Source organism: Oryctolagus cuniculus, chromosome 6 (genome assembly GCF_964237555.1).
Source record: "Oryctolagus cuniculus chromosome 6, mOryCun1.1, whole genome shotgun sequence".
Classification (NCBI taxonomy): Eukaryota; Metazoa; Chordata; class Mammalia; order Lagomorpha; family Leporidae; genus Oryctolagus; species Oryctolagus cuniculus.
Window position 1 is genome coordinate 92,603,114 of NC_091437.1, and position 20,354 is coordinate 92,623,467.

General features: G+C 40.2%; 1 protein-coding gene across 4 annotated transcripts in view; it reads right to left on the reverse strand.

Annotated features, from left to right (window-relative positions):
- Positions 1-464: 464 nt before the first annotated feature.
- The window catches only part of PPP1R42 (protein phosphatase 1 regulatory subunit 42), a 48,705-nt gene continuing 28,815 nt past the window's right edge, over positions 465-20,354 (reverse strand). For 3 of the 4 annotated variants that reach the window (XM_017341367.3, XM_017341366.3, XM_002710453.5), the window contains exons 6-9: positions 18,992-19,109; positions 13,741-13,872; positions 7,115-7,274; positions 465-713 (exon numbers count right to left, since the gene is read on the reverse strand). In XM_017341367.3, the coding sequence (XP_017196856.2) occupies positions 608-713; positions 7,115-7,274; positions 13,741-13,872; positions 18,992-19,109 (516 nt within the window). In that variant the 3' untranslated portion in view covers positions 465-607. The remainder of the gene's footprint in view (positions 714-7,114; positions 7,275-13,740; positions 13,873-18,991; positions 19,110-20,354) is intronic. The other variant, XR_007919084.2, reaches the window with a different exon arrangement.

The following is a 20,354-nucleotide window of genomic DNA, read 5'->3' on the forward strand; positions in this document are numbered from 1 at the left end:
CTGCATTCGGAGCCGGAGCCGGCGCCCGGGAAGCGTTTGGCCCTGGATTCCCCAGTCCTCGTGGCTGTCGCCCGCCTTGCAGCCGCTGCTGGGCTTTCTAGAAGCGTGGCAGGGGCAATCTTGAAACAATGCTGGCAATTCTAAGAGCAGAGCCTTCTCTATCTTCTTTGGGGTTGAAACAATATTTAAAGTGTCGCTTAAACTGCTCTCGCGTACTTTCCAATCGCTTTTTAATTTGGAATTACCATCAGTAGGCAGTAATGGTGGCACTGTTTGGATGTACCCGTCCACCTATTAAGTGCTGTTAGTGAATCCTAATGACCACTTTTTTTTAAAGAAGCACAACCAAATCCCATTGACTCAAAAATGACTTCTACGGAGAAAGCACATTTTTATTTTCCCAGTAGATTGTATATGGTGAGTAATAAAGAGAATAGACCCTTGGATTCACACGTGGAAAGCAATGTTTCAGATTCTATAAAGAAGCAAATCCAATAAGAACTTACAGGTTTTTCTTATGTAATGAGATGCCATAAATCTACAAACACTCAAGAGATGCTGCATAGTCCTACGAAATATTAAAAAATGAGGCCACTCGAGGTCGAATTTACTTGTTTTCCATGCACAAATTTTCTTTTACTTTTGGGTTATGGAGAGGATGAGGTACATCATTGTTTGTTAACAAGCTTCCAGACTCCTTCAAAGAGAGATTCCTGTATTTATAAAGAGGAAAATATATTAATTTAAATATGAAAGTATCCAAAAGAGATAGCAAATATGTCCAGAATACAGTAAATAGCAAATGATCATGGTTAGTCCCCAGACTGTGTGAATCTTCTGCGACTTTAAAGGGAGCAGAGACAGAGATTTTCTTCTTGGGGTAGGGAATAACGTGAAGAATCTATGAGTTGGGAAAGGTATGGAAATAAGAATACTGAGGGAAGGTGAACCAGGACTGGGCTGAGGCAAGTGAGGCACCTGGGACTTCTTACATATTGCACCCTTGGCACTTCCCAGGCCTCTCCCCAGCCCAGCTTGTTGGAGTCTCCCATTACTGTGGGCCCACAAAGGAGGCTCTTCACTGCTCACAGTGGCCAGAGAGTCGGCAGCTGTGTTGCCTGCCAGGTGAGAAAGAAGGGACTGATGGAACAGGACCAACCACTGAGCTACCTGCCCCCCCCCTTGCCCACCTGTCTGCTGCCATGCCAAGGAGCCTGTCCCAAGCTCTGATAATGATTGGGAGCAGTGCTAATCCCTAAAACAAGACAAAACAAACAACAAAAACCCTCAGTATTTTCAATTCCAAAATACAAAAAATTTAAGGTTTTCAACATTTTTATTTTTTTGACAGGCAGAGTTAGAGAGAGAGAGAGACAGAGAGAAAGGTCTTCCTTTTCGGTTGGTTCACCCCCCAAATGGCCACTACAGCCGGCCCATTGCGGCTGGTGCGCTGCACCGATCCGAAGCCAGGAGCCAGGTGATTTTTCCTGGTCTCCCATGTGGGTGCAGGGCCCAAGCACTTGGGCCATCCTACACTGCCTTCCAGGGCCACATGCAGAGAGCTGGACTGGAAGAGGAGCAACTGGGACTAGAACCCAGGGTACTGGCGCTGCAGGCGGAGGATTAGGCAAGTGAGCCACGGCACCAGCCGTCAACATTTTATAATTAGTAACAGCTGCCACTTATTTAGTACTTTATATATGCTAAATGATTTACAGGCATTTTCTCATTTAATCTTTACAAAGTCTCTATGAGGATTTTACATTTTATAGTTAAAATAAACCTCGGAGGGATTACAGGTAACTTGTCCAAGGTCACATAGGTAGTAAGTAACAGGATTCAGGCCAGGCAGATTGACCTTAACGCTTGCACTCCTTTTTTTTTTTTTTTTTTTTTTTTTTTAAGATTTGTTTATTTATTTGAAAGGCAAAGTTACAGAGAGACCAGAGAGGCAGAGGTCTTCCTTCTGCTGGTTCACTCCCCAGATGGCCAGAATGGCCAGAGCTGTGCTGATCCAAAGCCAGGAGCTAGGAGCTTCCTTCAGGTCTCCCATGTGGGAGCAGGGGCCCAAGGACTTGAGCCATCTTTTACTGCTTTCCCAGGCCATAGCAGAAAGCTGGATTGGAAGTGGGGCAGCTAGGACTCGAACCGCTGCCCATATGGGATGCCAGCACAGCAGGCAGCAGCTTTACCCACTATGCCACAGGGTCAGCCCCATTTGCACTCTAATTATACCATTCTATTTGATATTTGTAGAGTATTTTATAATTTGCAATGAAGAGCATACTTCAAATAATTAAAATTAATAATAAATGTAATAATTTTATCCTATTAACAAGCCAAGAGTATTTTTTTAAAGATTTGTTTGTTTATTTGAAAGTTAGAGTTACACAGAAAGAGAAGGAGAGGCAGAGAGAGAGAGTTCTTCCATCCACTGGATCACTCCACAAATGGCCACAATGGCCAGAGCTGGGCCAGGAGCCAGGTACTTCTTCCTGGTCTCCGTGCAGGTGTAGGGGCCCAAGGACTTAGACCATAGCAGAGAGCTGCATCGGAAGTCCAGTAGCCGGGTCTCGAACCAGCACCCAAATGGGATGCTGGCGCTGCAGGCAGAGGATTAACCTACTGTGCTACCATGCTGGTCCTGGCCCTGGTCCTGGCCCTGGCCCTGGCCCCAAGAATATTTTAACAGTATATAATTCTTTGGAATTTTTAATTGTAGAATCTTCCAAAGAGCCCATTACTTTAGAACGGTGTTGATTTTATTTCACTAGTGTGGCATAGGTCTTAAAATTATCTTTAAGTCTTTTTTCTAAATACTCCAAATAATTTTCTATATTAATTTGGTAAGATTGTCCTTCTAATGCAAAATAATCACACATAATATGAAGAAAATAAATTATATGTAGTATAAAAATGTTTTATATGAATACAAAGCAATTGATCGATTGATGCTTTTTCACCTTTCAACCATTTTACTGTTTAAGGTGTAATTTACAGTTAAATCCACCCTTTTAAATGTATAGTTTGTGCTTGCTTCAGCAGCATATATACTAAAATTGGAACGGTACAGAGAATGTATAGTTAGTTAACAAGTTTTGAAAAACATACACAGTTAACCACAATAAATATAGAGAACATTTCCCTTTTTCCCCAACTCCCTTGGGGTCAACCCCCTGGTCCCTAACAACTACTGATCTGTTTTCTATGATTTTGCCTTTGCCATATCATACAAATGAAAACAAACATTTGTCATATAAGCTTTTGAGTCTGGCCTCTTAGCAAAATGTTTCTGAGATCAGTCCTTATTGATGAGTATATCAGTAGTTCATACCTGTTGATCGCTCAGTAGTACTCCATTATATAGATTACCACAGTTTATTTATCTGTTCCCCAGCTGAGGCACCTGGGAACAGGCTTTTGAAATTATAGGTGTTCATTTCACTTGGAAAAATACCTAGGAGTGGGACAGCTAGGTGTATTAAGTGTATGTCATACTGTTGCCCAAAGTGGCTGTACCATTTTGCATTCCCCACCAGTACTGCATGAGAGTTCCAGTTGCTCCATATCCATGGCTAGATTTTGGTTTGTTTTTCTCTTTTTATACATTCTTTTTTTTTTTTTTTTTTTTTTTTTTGACAGGCAGAGTGGACAGTGAGAGAGAGAGACAGAGAGAAAGGTCTTCCTTTGCCGTTGGTTCACCCTCCAATGGCTGCCGCGGCCGGCGCGCTGCGGCCGGCGCACCGCGCTGATCCGAGCCAGGTACTTAGTCTGGTCTCCCATGCAGGTGCAGGGCCCAAGTACTTGGGCCATCCTCCACTGCACTCCTTGGCCACAGCAGAGAGCTGGCCTGGAAGAGGCCAACTGGGACAGAATCTGGCTCCCCAACTGGGACTAGAACCCGGTGTGCCGGCGCCACAAGGCGGAGGATTAGCCTAGTGAGCCACGGCGCTGGCCTCTCTTTTTATACATTCTAATACATATTTTAATACATATTTGTATTTTAAGAAACAAAATGAGTAAATATTTTAAAATGAGATAATTTCACAAATCAGATATCTCACTTGCCAGCCGGCTGATTTCTCAAGATCAGCATGTACACCTAGCCACCCTATTCTGCAGTCAAGAAGCTGCAGCTGCCTTTAATCAGGAATGTACTTGCCAGTTATCTTAGTCATCTCCTCACGTGTCCCTCACTTAACTGTACGTTGTTTGAGACCATTTAACAGTCACAGAAGGCTTGGCAATTGGAGTCAGTGACCTGAATCCATGTCCCAGTTTTGCTCATGGCAACTGTGACCTTGGATTGTTATGAATCTGTTTCTCCAAGCCTCTTTTTTCCCATCTGTAAAATGGGGCAGATGGTATTCTTTAAAAAAAGAGAGATTTATTTTTTATTTATTTGAAAGGCAGAGTTACAGAGAGAGGAGGAGAGATAGAGTGAGAGAGACATCTTCCATCTGTTGGTTCACCCAACAAATGGCCAAAATGACCAGGACTAAACCAGGATAAAAGCAAGGAGCCCAGAGCCTCTTCTGGGTCTCCCGCATGGGTGCAGGGGTCTAAGAACTTGGGTCATCCTTCACTGCTTTCCCAGATGCATTAGCAGGGAGCTGGATTGTAAGTGGAGCAGCCAGGTCTCAAACCAGTGCCCATATGGGAAGCTGGTATTGCAGGTGGAGTCCTAACCTGCTATGCCACAGTGATCTTTCTCTCTGTGTCTCTCCCTCTCTCTCTGTAACTATGCTTTTCAAATAAATAAATAAATAAATCTTTTTTAAAAAAAAGAACAAAAATCAAAATGTTAATATTATACCTACATTATGAATACAAATAAGTTCATTTTGCATATAAAATTGAATAGACTGAGGTTAGGATTAATGAAGCAAAGCCAAAGTAATTTTGAATTTTTCAAGTGAGTTCTAGGGTTTTGTGACTGAAAATATTATCTGAGTTTTTGGGTCTGTTACAACTGTTCAAACAAAACCTTAACAGTGGTGAAAGCAGGTTACTTTAGCTGTTATTAAAGTTCACTTTTTAATTCAAAGAAAGCTAATGCTTCTATTTTCTGGCAAAAGATACTAAGCATTTCAGAAATAGTTAAATAACATACAGTGAACATTACCTGTGGATTGTAGGTCATAGAGATTCATGTTCCTTAAAGTATGAAATTAAGGGCATTCTAATTCTGCTAGGACATTATTAGTTTCACATTAATGAGAGATGGATCGACTTTATTAACATTTCTTGGATTTGAAAGATAGTTAAATAATCAAGTAACAATTTGCTTTTTTTCATTGTGTAGTGCTGTACAGTATTCTCAGGGGATCTTATAGGCAATATATAAATGTATTTAATGTCTATTTTTAAATTATTAAAGCTCAAGCACCTCCTAGCATTTTTGAACAGAGAGGAAACATCTGTCAGAAGTATTTACTGTGACAAACGCAGAAAGAAGCAATAATGTATACTTTTTTTGGTATAATACCTAACTGCTGCGCCAAGTGCTCGCCCCTGTTTAATACCATATATTATTTTTAATTGAACAGTGAAGGCATTTGTTCAGAACCAGCCTTTAAATAAAAAAAAATAGTTTTGACCTAATCTTTAATTAAAGTGTACATTGATAGTATCAAGTTCAGTTTGAGGGTCAAAACCAACGTCAACGAGTCTGACTTTTTCCTCCCTGTAGGGAAAGCAGGCTTGTGTAAATATACATGAGCACAGACTGCATGCATTTATAAAAGAGGTGGAAAACACTCCCTTCTCTTTGGACAGATGTGGCTTCACTGCGCTCTACATAGGATACAAGCACAACTCCCAGTGTGTAGACCCCAAAGCAGTGTGGGGCACATACTTCTTGTTAAAAAAGTTGCTTTCCACCTCAGAGTTCCCATGTTGAATAATAAATACATGCTAAAAGGGACATATGTGCTGACACTAGCTCATTCTCTCCTTTGACTTCCTTTAGGATAAACTACCTTGTAGTACAGAATAGTTTATATTTTTAAAATGCACAAAAATGTGTGTGGCATGTCTAGCATTCACCAACATTGTTTTCTGAGGCTGTACATTTTTAGCCTTGATGATATATTAGCAAGACTTCAAAATACCTGGCAAAGAAACAAAACTCAAGAACATTGTTGTGGAAGTTACACCGGTTGTGTGGATTTTTTTTTTTTTTAAAGATTTGTATTTATTTGAAAGGCAGAGTTACGGGGAGAGAGAGAGAGAGAGAGAGAAACAGACAGACAGACATAGATATCCTCTATCTGCTGATTCACTCCCCAAATGGCCATGATAGCTGGGGCTGGACCAGGCTGAAGCCAGGAGTCAGGAAATTCATCCATGTCTACCATATGGGTAGAGAGGACAAACCACATGGATCATCTTCTGCTGCCCTCCCAGGTGCATTAACAGGGACCAGGACCAGAAGTAGAACAGCCAGGACTCAAACTGGCACCCACATGGGGTTCCAGCATTGCAGGTGGAGGCCCAACCCGTTGTGCCACAACACTGGCCCTAGTTGTGTAAATCTTTAAGAAATTGGAGTGTTTGGTGCAGTGGTTGGAGCTGCTTGGCATCCCATTTTAGAGTTCCTGAGTTTAAGTTTCACCTCCACTTCCTGTTCAGCAGCAGATCATGGCTCATGTACTTGGATCCCAGCTACCCATGTGAGAGACCCAGATTGAGTTCAAGGTTCCTGGCTTCAGTCTGTTCCAGCCCCAGCTGTTGTAGCACTTGGGGAGTGAACAAGTAGATGGAAGACCTCTGTCTCTGTCTCTCTCTCTGCCTTTCAAATAAGCGAAAATAAATATAAATTTTAAAAAATAGACTTTTCAGGTGCTGTGGATAAGCTAGCTATTATTTTGATGATATTACAATGGATTGAGCAGCAAATTCTTACACAACTCCCAATTTTTTTGTTAATGGAGATGAGGCAAGACCAAAACTAGGACTCTCTATGTATACTTTCTTCCCAAATACAGCATTTTCCAGACCCAACAGACCCTTTCTCCCCTAAGCCTTCATCCCCACTTATTCCCACTCTATAGGGAAAGTGTCCCCATCCCGTCAAATAAGATAAATCATACAAGTGATTGAAAGAACCTACCCCATCTCTCCAGTAGAATTAGTGTGATCTTCTTGGGCACTTTCTTGAGATGCATTTCCATTTATAAGGTATCTCTGTATGTCAGAGAAAAAGACTATCTTTGGCTTACCCACCTGTGGGTAATAAACAGGAACTATGTGATGCATTGTTTCAAAGTTACCTGTAGCATACAAAGAATTGAAAGCATCCTGCTTTGAAATTAGTAACTAAATTATAAAATGACATATAACAGTATTAGATTATATAACATTATATTTTATGAAATTAAAGCCAAATAGATCTAGGATAAAATCTGTCAGCTTAGTATCTAAGATAAAATATCACAGATTTTCATACATAAAAATCTCTAAAGTAAAGGTTAATAGTCAATTCTTGCAGACCAAATAGGCATGCTGCCATTAATAGAAATCTTCACTGCTTTGAATTTTGCTGTTATGAGTTTATTTGTTCAAAGTGTTTAACCTTTATGGAATAGAATATAATGTATAATAGTAGTATGGTTTTGGGATATTTTCATATCTTTGACACTTAATGTTCCCTCTCATTTACCCTTTTACAGATCCTCCTTGCTTTCTCCCAGTGATTTCCTTTTGAATGGGGACTGCTTTATTCACTTCTAATGTCTATGCCTAACATAATCCTTGACACATCCAAGGTGTGCACTTTCCATAAAAGTGCTACAAAAGCATCACTGAAAGATATTTAAGATTTTATTAAAGTATTTGGTTATATTTTTTTACAATTTTGAGCTGTATAACTACATGGTTATGTTTAGGATAAGTTTTTGTTTATTGTAAGATCCTTGAAAACAGAAGTTGTAAACCCTGTCATTTTACCATAATCCCTAGTATAGAGTTCCAAATTTACAAGACTGCCAAAAATATGTAAGAGATTAGGAAGTACAACCATTAGCATCTTCTTAAGAATGCCTATTCACTTAAAATGTTTTTGGTTGTACATAAGTACACTTAAAAGGTTCATTTTAGTTTAAAGGAATATTGTAAATTTTAAAAATACAGTTTCTAGATTTTAACGCATGCCTCTTCAGAAGTAAGAAAAAGAGCCTTTACATAAAGAGCATACATAATATTGTTGGCCACATATGTAAGGATAGAGTTATCACACATTATATACATGTATGCAGGGAGGGGATCCCAGTAGAGATAAAGAGAAAGAAGACAGAGAGAGATCTTCCATCTGCTAGTTCACTCCCCAGATGGCGACAATGGCCAGAGCTGGGCCAATCTGAAGCTAGGAGCCAGGAGCTTCTTCCAGATCTCCCATGTGGGTGCAGCGGCCAAGCACTTGGGCCATCTTGCACTGATTTCCCAGGTACATTATAAAGGAGCCATATTGGAAGTGGAGCAGTCAGGACTCAAACCAGCGCCCATATAGTATGCCGGCACTGCAGACAGAGGCTTAACCTTCTACGCCTTCAATCCATAGCTCTTCAAGGGGAAATAACTAGATACTCCTGAGAGGGTCTCAGATAATTTTCCACTGCAATGAGTCTACCTTAACTTTAAATTTTATTTTTTAATTTTAATTTAACTTTTAAATTTTATTTTGATATTTGAGTCCATTTTTAATATAGTAAGTAATATAATCTACTTGAATACTTTAAAATGTATTTATACATTTGAAAGGCAGAGTGGCCAAGACAGAGAGACACCCAGGCCTTAAACCAGCACTACGATATGGGATATCACCATCTCAAGTGGCAGTTTAACTTGCTGTGCCACAACACTGGCCCATCTAGTTGAATACTTTTAAAAACTTGAAGTTCAATTATGATGTATTACCCCTTTCTTTCTCTAAGTTTCTTTTTAATTATAGAATATATTTGTTTCCATATCACATATTTGTATATTTGCAAATTATCCTAAATTCTTATCAACCTGAAGTGAATTTCTAATCACAGCAGCCATTTTGTCCTTATATCTCATCACAGTTCAGCCAGTCAGTATTATAGTGGTCACTCGAAAACTTTAATTAATGACCATAGCTTCTGTTAGCTTTGTGATTTCAGACAAGTAACTTCATCTTTTTGAAATAGCTTTCTCATCTGCAAAATTGATAAAATTATCTGCCCTACAGGTTATGATGATTAAATAGAATATTGTATATAAATATCTGAAAAGTTTAGTACAGTAAATTTCAGCTCTTTTCTTTCTTTGCCCCTTCTTCTTTGCCCCCTAAACCCTAGTTCTTTCTATTTTAAGTGAATTAATGATTATTGTAAAGCAAATACAACAATATATGAAATGAAGCTCCTATACTATAACATTCAACATTGGGGGCCGGCGCTGTGGCTCACTTGGTTAATCCTCTGCCTGCGGGGCCAGCATCCCATATGGGCGCCAGGTTCTAGTCCCAGTTGCTCCTCTTCCAGTCCAGCTCTCTGCTGTGGCCCGGGAGGGCAGTAGAGGATGGCCCAAGTGCTGGGGCCCCTGCACCTGCATGGGAGACCAGGAGGAAGCACCTGGCTCCTGGCTTCGGATCGGTGCAGCGCCAGCCGTAGAGGGCATTTGGGGAGTGAACCAATGGAAGGAATACCTTTCTCTCTGTCTATCTCTCACTGTCTATAACGCTACCTGTCAAAAAAAAAATTCAACATACTTTTTATTGTGACAAGAACATGTAAGGTGAGACCTATTGTCTTAAATTCCTAAGTGTCCGAGATATTATTGTTGACTTAGGTACAATGTTGTATACAGAAGATTTCTACTGTTATTCATCTTGCTTGACTGAAACGTTATGCCTGTTGATTAGTAACTCATTTCCTTCCCTCAACTCCTAACTACTGACAACTACAATTCCTCTGTATGATTCTATGAATTTTACTTTTAGTTGCACTACATAAGTGGAATCATGTAGTATTTGTCTTCCTGTGACTCATTATTATTATTTTTGTTTTATTTGACAGAGAGAGAGAGAGAGAGGGAGAGAGAAAGGTCTTCCTTCCGTTGGTTCACTCCCCAAATGACCGCTACGGCCAGAGCTACACTGATCCGAAGCCAGGAGCCTGGTGCTTCCTCCTGGTCTCCCATGCAGGTGCAGGGGCCCAAGCACTTGGCCCATCCTCCACTTCCCTCCCAGGCCACAGCAGAGAGCTGGACTGGAAGAGGAGCAACTGGGACTAGAACCTGGCGCCCATATGGGATGCTGGCCCTGCAGGCAGAGGATTAACCAAGTGAGCCACAGCGCCGGCCTATTATTTTTAAACTGGCATAATGTTCTCAGCATTCATCCACAGTTTTTACATACTGCAGAATTTCCTTCTATTTATATACACCATCAAACTACATTTTCTGTATCCATTCCTCTGTCCCCCGATATTTGTGATATTTCTACAACTGGGCTATTGTGAATAATGCTGCAGTGAACATAGGAGTGCTAATATCTCTTGGAGATCCTGATTTCAATTTTTTTGGATGAATGCCCAGAAGTGGGATTGTATGCATTATATAGTAACCCTATTTTAAATTTTTTGAAGAACATCCATACTCTTTCCTATAATGGCTGTGCCATTTTGCATTCCCACCAACAGTGCAAAGGTTCTAATTTCTCCAATTCCTCACCAACATTTGTCTCTTTTTCTTGGATAATAATTATCCTGACAAGTATGAGGTAACAGCTGACTGTGACTTCGATTTGCATTTTCCTGATGATTAGTGATATTGTATTGAGTATTTCTTTATATATGTTAGTCATTTATATGTGGGGCTTTATTTTTTTCAAGAAATGTCTATTGAAGTCCTTAGTCCTTTTTTTTTTTTTTTTTTTTTGGACAGGCAGAGTGGAGAGAGAGAGACAGAGAGAAAGGTCTTCCTTTTTGCCGTTGGTTCATCCTCCAATGGCTGCCACGGCTAGCGTGCTGCAGCCGGCGCACCACGCTGATCCGAAGGCAGGAGCCAGGTTCTTATCCTGGTCTCCCATGGGGTGCAGGGCCCAAGCACTTGGGCCATCCTCCACTGTACTCCCAGGCCACAGCAGAGAGCTGGCCTGGAAGAGGGGCAACCGGGACAGAATCCGGCGCCCTGACCAGGACTAGAACCCGGTGTGCTGGCGCCGTTAGGTGGAGGATTAGCCTATTGAGCCACAGCACTGGCCTAGTCCATTTTTAATTGGGTATTTTTTCTTGTTGTGCTGTCCGAGTTTCTTATACATTTTGGAAATTAACCTCTGTTAGATATATGGTTTGCAAATATCTTCTCCCATTCCATAGACTGCCTTTTACCATGTTGTTTTCTTTGTAGTGCAGATGTTTCTTAGTTTGATGTGGTTCCACTTGTTTATTTTTGGTTTTGTTCCCTGTGTGTTTGCTATCATATCCATGAAATCATTGCCAAGGTGCATGTCATGAGCTTTTCTCTTGTTTTCTTCTAGAAGTTTTACAGTTGTGGGTCTTATCTTTTAAGCCTGTAATCCATTTGGGGTTGATTTTTGTGTATGGTGTAAGATAAGAATCATGTTTTATTCTTTTGCAGGTAGATATCCAGTTTCCCCAGCACCATTTGGTGAAGAATATCCCTTTCCCATCATATATTCTTGGCATCTTTGTTAAAGGTCGGTTTGACCACATGGATGTGGATTTACTTCAGGGCTGACAGTTTTGTTTCATTGTTCCACATCTGTCTTATGCCAGTTCCACACAGTTTTGATAAGTCTATAATGTATTTTATAGTTTAAGAATTGTAAGACCTGGCTGGTGCCACGGCTCACTAGGCTAATCCTCCGCCTGCGGTGCCAGCACCCCAGGTTCTAGTCCCGGTTGGGGCACTGGATTCTGTCCCAGTCGCTCCTCTTCCAGTCCAGCTCTCTGCTGTGGCCCAGGAGTGCAATAGAGGATGGCCCAGGTCCTTGGGCCCTGCATCTGCATGGGAGACCAGGAGGAAGTACCTGGCTCCTGGCTTCAGATTGGCGCAGCGCGCCGGCCGTAGCAGCCATTTGGGGGTGAACCAATGGCAAAGGAAGACCTTTCTCTCTGTCTCTCTAACTCTGTCTGTCCAAAAAAAAGAAAAAAGAAAAAAAAGAATTGTGAGACCTATTCTTTCTGTAGTTTGATTTGGTTTTTGGTGGTCTTTTTTGGGCCCATATAAATTTTAGATTTTTTTTCTATTTATTTAAAATATGTCATTGGGGAATGAGTGTTTGGAGCAGTGGTTAAGATGTATGCATCCCATTTTGGAGTGCCTGGGTTCAAGACCAGTTCTCCAGATCTCAGCTTCCTACTAGTGCCAACCCTGGAGGCAGCAGTGATGATGGCTCTCAACTAGCTGGATCCCTAGCTCACACATGGGAGACCTGGATTGAGGTCCCAGCTCCTGGCTCTGGCCCTGGACTTTTGGCCGTAACCACAGTGGATGCAAGTTATTTGGGAGAGTGAATCAGTGTGTAGATTTCTGTCTTTCTGCTTCTTAAATAAACACAGGAAGTTTTTAAAAATAAAAAATGCTATTGTGATTTTGATAAGGATTGCATTGAATCTGTAGATAATTTTGAGTATTTGGATATTTGAACATGGAATATCTTTTCTTTTGTGTATTGCTTAATTTCTTTCAGCATTGTTCTTTTTGGTGCTATTGTAAATGAGATTGTTTTCCTAATTTTTTTTTTCAGATAGTTTGTTATTACTATGTGTGTGTGTGTGCGTATGTGTGTGTGTGACTTTAAAGATTGCTTTTTGTTAATCAGCTGGGGTCATGCCAAATTCCCCAGAGCTCCTTGCCTTTCTAGCTCAGCTCCTCCTCACCTCAACCTCCCCATCCTCAAAGGACATAGCTCTTAGGATATGCTATTCCTGCATAAAACCTCAATATTCTGTTCTAGCTTCTCGTTCCTTTTCCATTGTTCTAATCTCTTTTCTATGTCCACACACCCTACAGAATAAAAACACTATTGTTCAAACACTATCATGGAAGGAAGGAAGAGGCTCATTTCAATGTTGTAGACTGCAAAATTTGTTGAGTCAATTCTAGGACATTCCCTAATGTGATAAAGTTCACTGTTATACATTATATTTGGTTGCATTAGTTAGGCAAAGGAGGTTGGTGTGTCCTTTGTAACACAACCTTGGGTTTTATCCAAATATTCAAATGTTAGGGTATGTGCATAAGACCAGGGACAGGCCACAAAGTACAGGCCAAATGTGGTTGTGCTACATTTTTATTTTCTTAGTAAAAAAAATTATGACTTGTTTTTACTTCCTATCCTCATTTTTGTACTGTGCTAAACAGACATACTAGTGACTCAGGTTTCATAATTTTTATACCTGATTGTTATTTTACCATTTATATAACTGATACCAGGCACTTTTGCCAAATACAAAATTATACATTTTCCCACATCCTCATAGCTTTGTGTTTACATAGCAGGCATAGTACCCAGGGTGAACCAAACATAGCTTTAGGTCATAGTGGCTATCATGTTCATATTTAAACATTACAAGTAAAATTTTGTAGCAATTGTATTTATCTTTATGCACAACTAAGTAAGTTAAAAAAAGTTCTAAAAATAAAACATATGAACACATACAAAAAACATATTTCTTGGCTTTTTCTTTTTTTGTTAGAATATTTCCTTTTTTAGAAGAATGGTGAACTAATGAATGACAGTGTGCTTACTTATGTAAGAGTTACTTGCATCTTCATTTTTACTGCTTCTTTTTTTGCTGATTTTCTTGGCATCTTTGGATGCCTTCCAATTCACCAGGAATTGTCTTTCCACATTTTTAATTTCTTTTCCATCAAGAAATTCTGGAGAAAAATGCATATGTTTAACAAATAAATTACATACATATGACTATGTAAATAAAAACATATACTTTTGATTTAGAGTATACAGATTTAAGTTATACCATAGGCTGAAATAAACTTCCCTTAAAATGCCTTAAATATACAACATGTTTATTTTTGTTGAGTATTTATTTATTGTTATAGCAATATGTTTTTTTAAAAAAAGATTTATTGTGCTGTGGTGCAGTGGGTTAAAGCCCTGGCCTAAAGCGATGGCATCCCATATGGGCGCCGGTTCTAATCCTGGCTGCTCCTCTTCTGATCCAGCTCTCTGCTATGGCCTTGGAAAGCGACAAGATGGCTCAAGTCCTTGGGTCCCAGAAGAAGCTCCTGGCTCCTGGCTTCGGATTGGCACAGCTCTGGCCCTTGCGGCCATCTGGGGAGTGAACCAGCAGATGGAAGACCTCTCTGTCTCTATTTCTCGCTCTAACTCTGTCTTTCAAATAAATAAAATGAACCTTTTAAAAAATTTATTTATTTTACTTGAAAGTCAGAGTTACACAAAGAGAGAAGGAAAGGCAGAGAGAGAGAAAGAGAGCAAGAGCGAGCGAGCGAGCAAGAGAGAGAGGTCTTCCATCTGTTGGTTCGTTCCCCAATTGGCTGCAATGGCTGGAGCTGTGTCAATCTGAAGCCAGGAGCCAGGAGCTTCATCCGGGCCTCCTCCAAGCCCTTGGGTGCAGGGGCCCAAAGGCTTGAGCCATCTTCTACTGCTTTCCCAGGCCATAACAGAGAGCTGGATAGGAAGTGGAGCAGCCGGGATACGAACTGATGCCCACATGGGATGCCAGCACTGCAGGTGGAGGCTTTACCTGTGGGGAGCAACTCAGACTAGACTAAGTTACTCGAATTAAGACTTATTCTATGCATCTGCTCTCCCACAATATGGCGCTGAGAAGGGAGTAACAACTTCTACACAGCTGCCTCCAGTTCAACCAATAAACTGTAGGACTTGCTCCTGATTGGAGGAGAGCAGCGTACTCGGCGTGTGGGTATGGGAAGAACCAGCAGCAAACCCGGGGAGGGCCGAGCAGATGAAAGAACAACGCAGGGTCCTGTGTCGTTCCTCCATGAAGACGGGGAGCGACATTTACCCACTTCACCACAGCGCCAGCCCCGAGTTCTTATTTATTTTTAGATGTTGCATCCACCTGTCTACTCCCCAAAATACTGCAATAGCTTGGGCTGAGCAAGGCCGAAGCTGGGCACCAAGACCTCAATCCAGGGACCCAGCTACTTGAGCTGTCATCTGCTGTCTCCTTGGGTGTGCATTATAGGAAACTGGAATTACGAGTGGAGCCAGGACTCAAGCCCAGGTACTCTGAAATGGGTTGCAGGCATTCCAACTGTCATCTTAATCACTAGGCCAAACACTTGTCCCTAAACACAATTTTCAATGGCTGATAGTATGCTTTGTAGCAGATATAATAAAAAACTGAACAATTCCCTTATTAGAAGACATTTTATGTTACCTTTTTAACTACATAAATACAGATGGGATCCATCTAATAAAAAGACTATATTTTCTAACAAACTTTTTATATAATAACTTTTTAAATTAAGCTTATTTTTTTCCTCATCATCCATGTAATATCTTCCCTTGGGTTCCAAAATGTAGAAAGAATGTAGTAAAATCTATTAGATCACATTCTTTCAGGGAAAATGATAATTTTCTTATAAAATGTTGGTTGTTACTGCAAGAATTAATACTGACACTTAATTATGATCCATAATACCCAAAGCACAAAATAAAGTGATGAAACTGGAATGTAATGATCTTGCCTAATCCAAATGGGATATATCCTAAGACTCTGAAAAATGCAGATGTATAAAACCCTATATATATTTTTTCCTATGCATAGATACCTATGATAAAATTTAATTTATAAATCAGGCAAATAAGAGTTTTAACAACATAACTAACAATAAAATAGAACAATTATAACAACATACTATAAAAAGGGTTATATGAATGTGGTCTCTGTCTCTCAAAATGTCTTATTCTACTGTACTTTATTTTCAGACTTCAGTTGTCTATGGATAACTGAAACCTCAGAAAGCGAAGCTGAGGAAAAGGGAGGACTACTGTGTAGCTTAAAACCATATGTTATAGATATATTGTTGTCTCCATGTATGTCATATTTCAACTGAACTATAGCCCTTACTAAGCTATAATTTGAGAAAATGGCTAAATGGCTTATCATTAAATATCTTAGTATTTATAAGTTTACACTGAGATCTTTTATGCTCAGTTTTCTCCACCACTTGTGTTTAGTGATGTCTTTCAGATCTGTTTTTAATAATTATATAATTTGTATCATACTTTTGAATAGGATATTCATAACCAGCATTTTTTAAAAATAAGGAATGAAAACCCCAAGTTTTTTTATTTTTTGCCATAATTCCTTCTTTCTTATGTGGTATCCCAGAAAGAGCTGAAGAATGACCAGGAAACTGTGCCTCAGTTAATCTGATTCCATCTCATTTTTGCAACTGATCTTAGTTGACATTACATGTGGAAGTGGTTTAGGAGGGGAAGCAAGGTAAAGGGCTGGATCTTATGAGATGTTTTTCATTTTAATGAGCTGCTCTCAACACAAAATTTCACTTCCACTTGTGCTAAGTAAACCAAATGTATGGACTGTCATTCTGTTTTGGTGAGGACTGGGCAACTTAGAAAACATAAACTGGTCCTTCACACCCCTTCTTAGGGGGATACATCAAACCAGGCCCTCCATCAACTTTGTGTTTTTTGGTTTTACATTTCAGGAAAAGGAAAGAAATGAGAATAGGATAAGTTAAAATAAAAAAAGGAATTTATTACATGTGTATGTGCATGGAAAAAAAGACTGGAAGGATATTTACTAATGTGTCAGCAGATTTATGGTAGGATTATGAGTTATATTTAGTTTTCATATATTTTTGAAATAAATATGTATAAATTTTATAATCACAAAATATAATACTTACTCAAACTATATACTCAATATACTTTTCTTTGTATGTTTTACAGTCTTACTATGGTACTATATCATGAGAAATGCTTATAGAAATGGTCTTATGAACATTGGAAGGTTCTTAATCATCAAATATTAATTGCATTCATTTTATCCCACTTATTGAGAAAAGGGTCCTATTAAAATTGTGTTGTGGGCAGAGATGTAAGGGGATGAAATACTGAGGTTTGGGGTTGCATAGCAGAATCATCTGTACAGCTTTTAGAAATATATACATGGGGGCTGGTGCTGTGGCACAGTGGGTTAAGCCACTATCTGCAGCACCTGCATCCCATATGGGCGGTTTGATTCCCAGCTGCTCCACTTCTGATCCAACTGTGTGCTTATGCACCTGGGAAAGCAGTGGAGGATGGCCCAAGTCTTTGTACCCCAGCACTCACTTGGGAGACCCAGAAGAAGCTCCTGGCTCATGGCTTCAACCTGGCCCAGACCTGGCTATTGTAGCCATTTAGGGAGTGAACCAGTGGATGGAAGATCTGCCTCTTGCTCTCTCTGTCTGTAATTCTGACTTTCAAATAATTAAATAAATAAATCTTTAATAATAATAATAAAATAATACACGATTGTTCTGTTTATTCTCAGTTTCTTACCTTTATTGGTAGGGTGCGATCTTCACATATGTATTTTGAAAAAATTTCTTCTTCCCCATACCAGACAACTGCTGCACTAGTGTCACGATTTATCAAAGTTTATGGGAGTTATGAGCTTTGAAGTGGTTTTGTCATATGTTAGTTTTTGGCCTCAGGTACAGTAGGTCACAGAAGTTTGGATACAGGAAACCCTCTCACCAGTCTCCTTTATGAGAGAGCAGTGCTCATTTCTCTGATGCTGTATAACTTTGTCACTACTGACCAAATGAGTTGTCCATTTCCCCAAGGAATGAGCATATTCAGGAATGTTATTTGCAAGGATATCATAAAGGGACTCCCTATCCTACTCCCCTTTCTTTTCTTTTCTTTTCTTTTCTTTTCTTTTCTTTTTTTTTAAATTTTTTGACAGGCAGAGTGGACAGTGAGAGAAAGAGACAGAGAGAAAAGTCTGCCTTTGCCATTGGTTCACCCTCCAATGGCCGCCGCGGCCGGCACGCTGCGACCAGCGCACCGCGCTGATCCAATGGCAGGAGCCAGGTACTTATCCTGGTCTCCCATGGGATGCAGGGCCCAAGCACTTGGGCCATCCTCCACTGCACTCCCTGGCCACAGCAGAGAGCTGGCCTGGAAGAGGGGCAACCGGGACAGAATTCGGTACCCCGACTGGGACTAGAACCCGGTGTGCCAGCGCCGCAAGGCTGCAGATTAGCTTAGTGAGCCGCGGCGCCGGCCTCTTTTCTTTTTTAAAATATTTATTTATTTATTTGGAAGGCAGAGGCAGAGAGAAAGAGAGAGGGAGAAGAGTATGTCTTCCATCCACTGGTTCACGCCCCAAATGGCTGCAATGGTTGCAACTGGGTCGATCCGAAGCCAGGAGCCAGGAGCTTCTTCCATGTCTCCCACGCGGGTGCAGGTGCCCAGGGACTTGGCCATCTTGTACTGCTTTCCCAGGCCATAGCAGAGTTGGATCAGAAGTGAAGCAGCCAGGACTCGAATCAGCGCCCATATGGTATGCTGGCACTAGCAGGCAACGGCTTTACTCACTACACCACAGTGCTGGCCCCAACTTATTCCCCTCTCAAATGAAAGGGACTCCTGTGTGTTCCTAGGGTACTATTTGGCAAATGTCAGGCAATGAAAACCGTCATCAATTTTATCTACTAAGGAGTCTCTTGATCATCAGCAGATTTGTCCCAATGAAAGTTCGGCAAAAGGTCAACATGTTCTACACATGTATGACTTGCCTTTTTTTTGTGGTAATAGCCATATTCTCTCCTTAAAGAATATATGGTGCTTTAATTACTTCTGAATAGTTTTCATGAGTATTTCTCAGTTTTAACTTTTGCTATTATTCAAAATATCAAACTTAAAGTTGACCACAGATCAAAATGTCCTATTTATATTTCTGAAAGCTTGCTGATAGGTTAGCGTTAACCAGGTGCCTCTAAGAAAAGTATATTAATATAAAATGTGTACCCAGTGATTTGGACACCAAAATCAGCCTGTCCCTGTATTTTGGTTTGAGACAAACAGGATTTCCATTTAGATCCATTTTCCACAGCTTTATCAGCTTGTTCAGTAAAAATTCCAAATCCTATAATTAAAGAACAAAAAGTAAGACATAAGAATTTAATAATTATCAGTACTTTTAGCACATCTGTTTTTTTACTTCAAACTTAATTAATAAATTAATTAATTATTTGAAAAGCAGGGAGGGAGAGAGAAATCTTCCATCTGCTGATTCACTCTCTAAATGCCTATAATATCTGGGGGTGGGCAGGCTGAAGCCAGGAGCTCAGAACTCAATCTGGGTTCAACGTGGGTGGCAGGCACCCAACTACTTGTGTGTGTATTAGCAGGAAGATGGAATTGGCAGCAAAGCCAGGACTGGAACCCAGGCACTGAGATGTGGGATGGAGGCATCCTAAATGATGTCTTGACCACTGAGCCAAACATCTGACCCAGTTAACTGTTTCTAAAGATAATTATGGATTTTCATGGAGCTCTAGCTCAATGCACCTACTTAGAAGTTAAAACGGTCTGTACTGATGATAGAAAGGTCCTGAGTTGGGGGTGACAGAAGTATCCTCAGAAAAAAATTTTGCTGCAGAAGATGCCCTATTCTTAGTGGAGTTTATAGATGTTTACAGGTTAAAGCAATTAAGGTGTAGTGAGTTAGAAGTTCATTTGCATTGCAAGCAATATATGTTGTTTTTTAGTTGACCATCAATATTCATTTTCAAAAATCTGTTTTAAAAAACAAACAGGGAAATAGGAGAAAAGCAAATCATAGCATGGTTATCACCCAAAGATTGCTTTTATATGTTACTATGTATCCTTCTAGTCTTTTTTTTTTTTTTTAAGTTTTTATTTGAGAGCAAGAGAGAGAGAGTGCAAGCACTCCCATCTCCTGATTCAGTGCTCAAATGCTCCCTGCCACTAGGACTGAAGTTAGGAACTGAGAACTTAATCCAGGTTTTCCTCATAGTGGCAGGAACCCAGTCACCTGAGCCATCAGTTCTACTGTCTCCTAGGAGCTGCATTAGCAGGAGGTGGGATTCAGGAGCTGAAGCTGGGAATTGAACCCAGGTACTCCAGTGTTGGATGTAGGAGCCTTAGTGAGCATGCTGACATCTTCACTGCTAGGCCAAACTCCTGACCGTCTAGTCTTTTTTGAGCATAGGGAATTCTTTTTTAATTTCATAATACTGTGGTTATAGTTTTGTTTTACATTGTATCATAAACATTTACATGCTTTTATAACCTACAAGAAAAGCAACTAATTGTTATTTGAAGGAATAATTAGGTTATTCCATGGTCTATAACCCAAATGAATGTA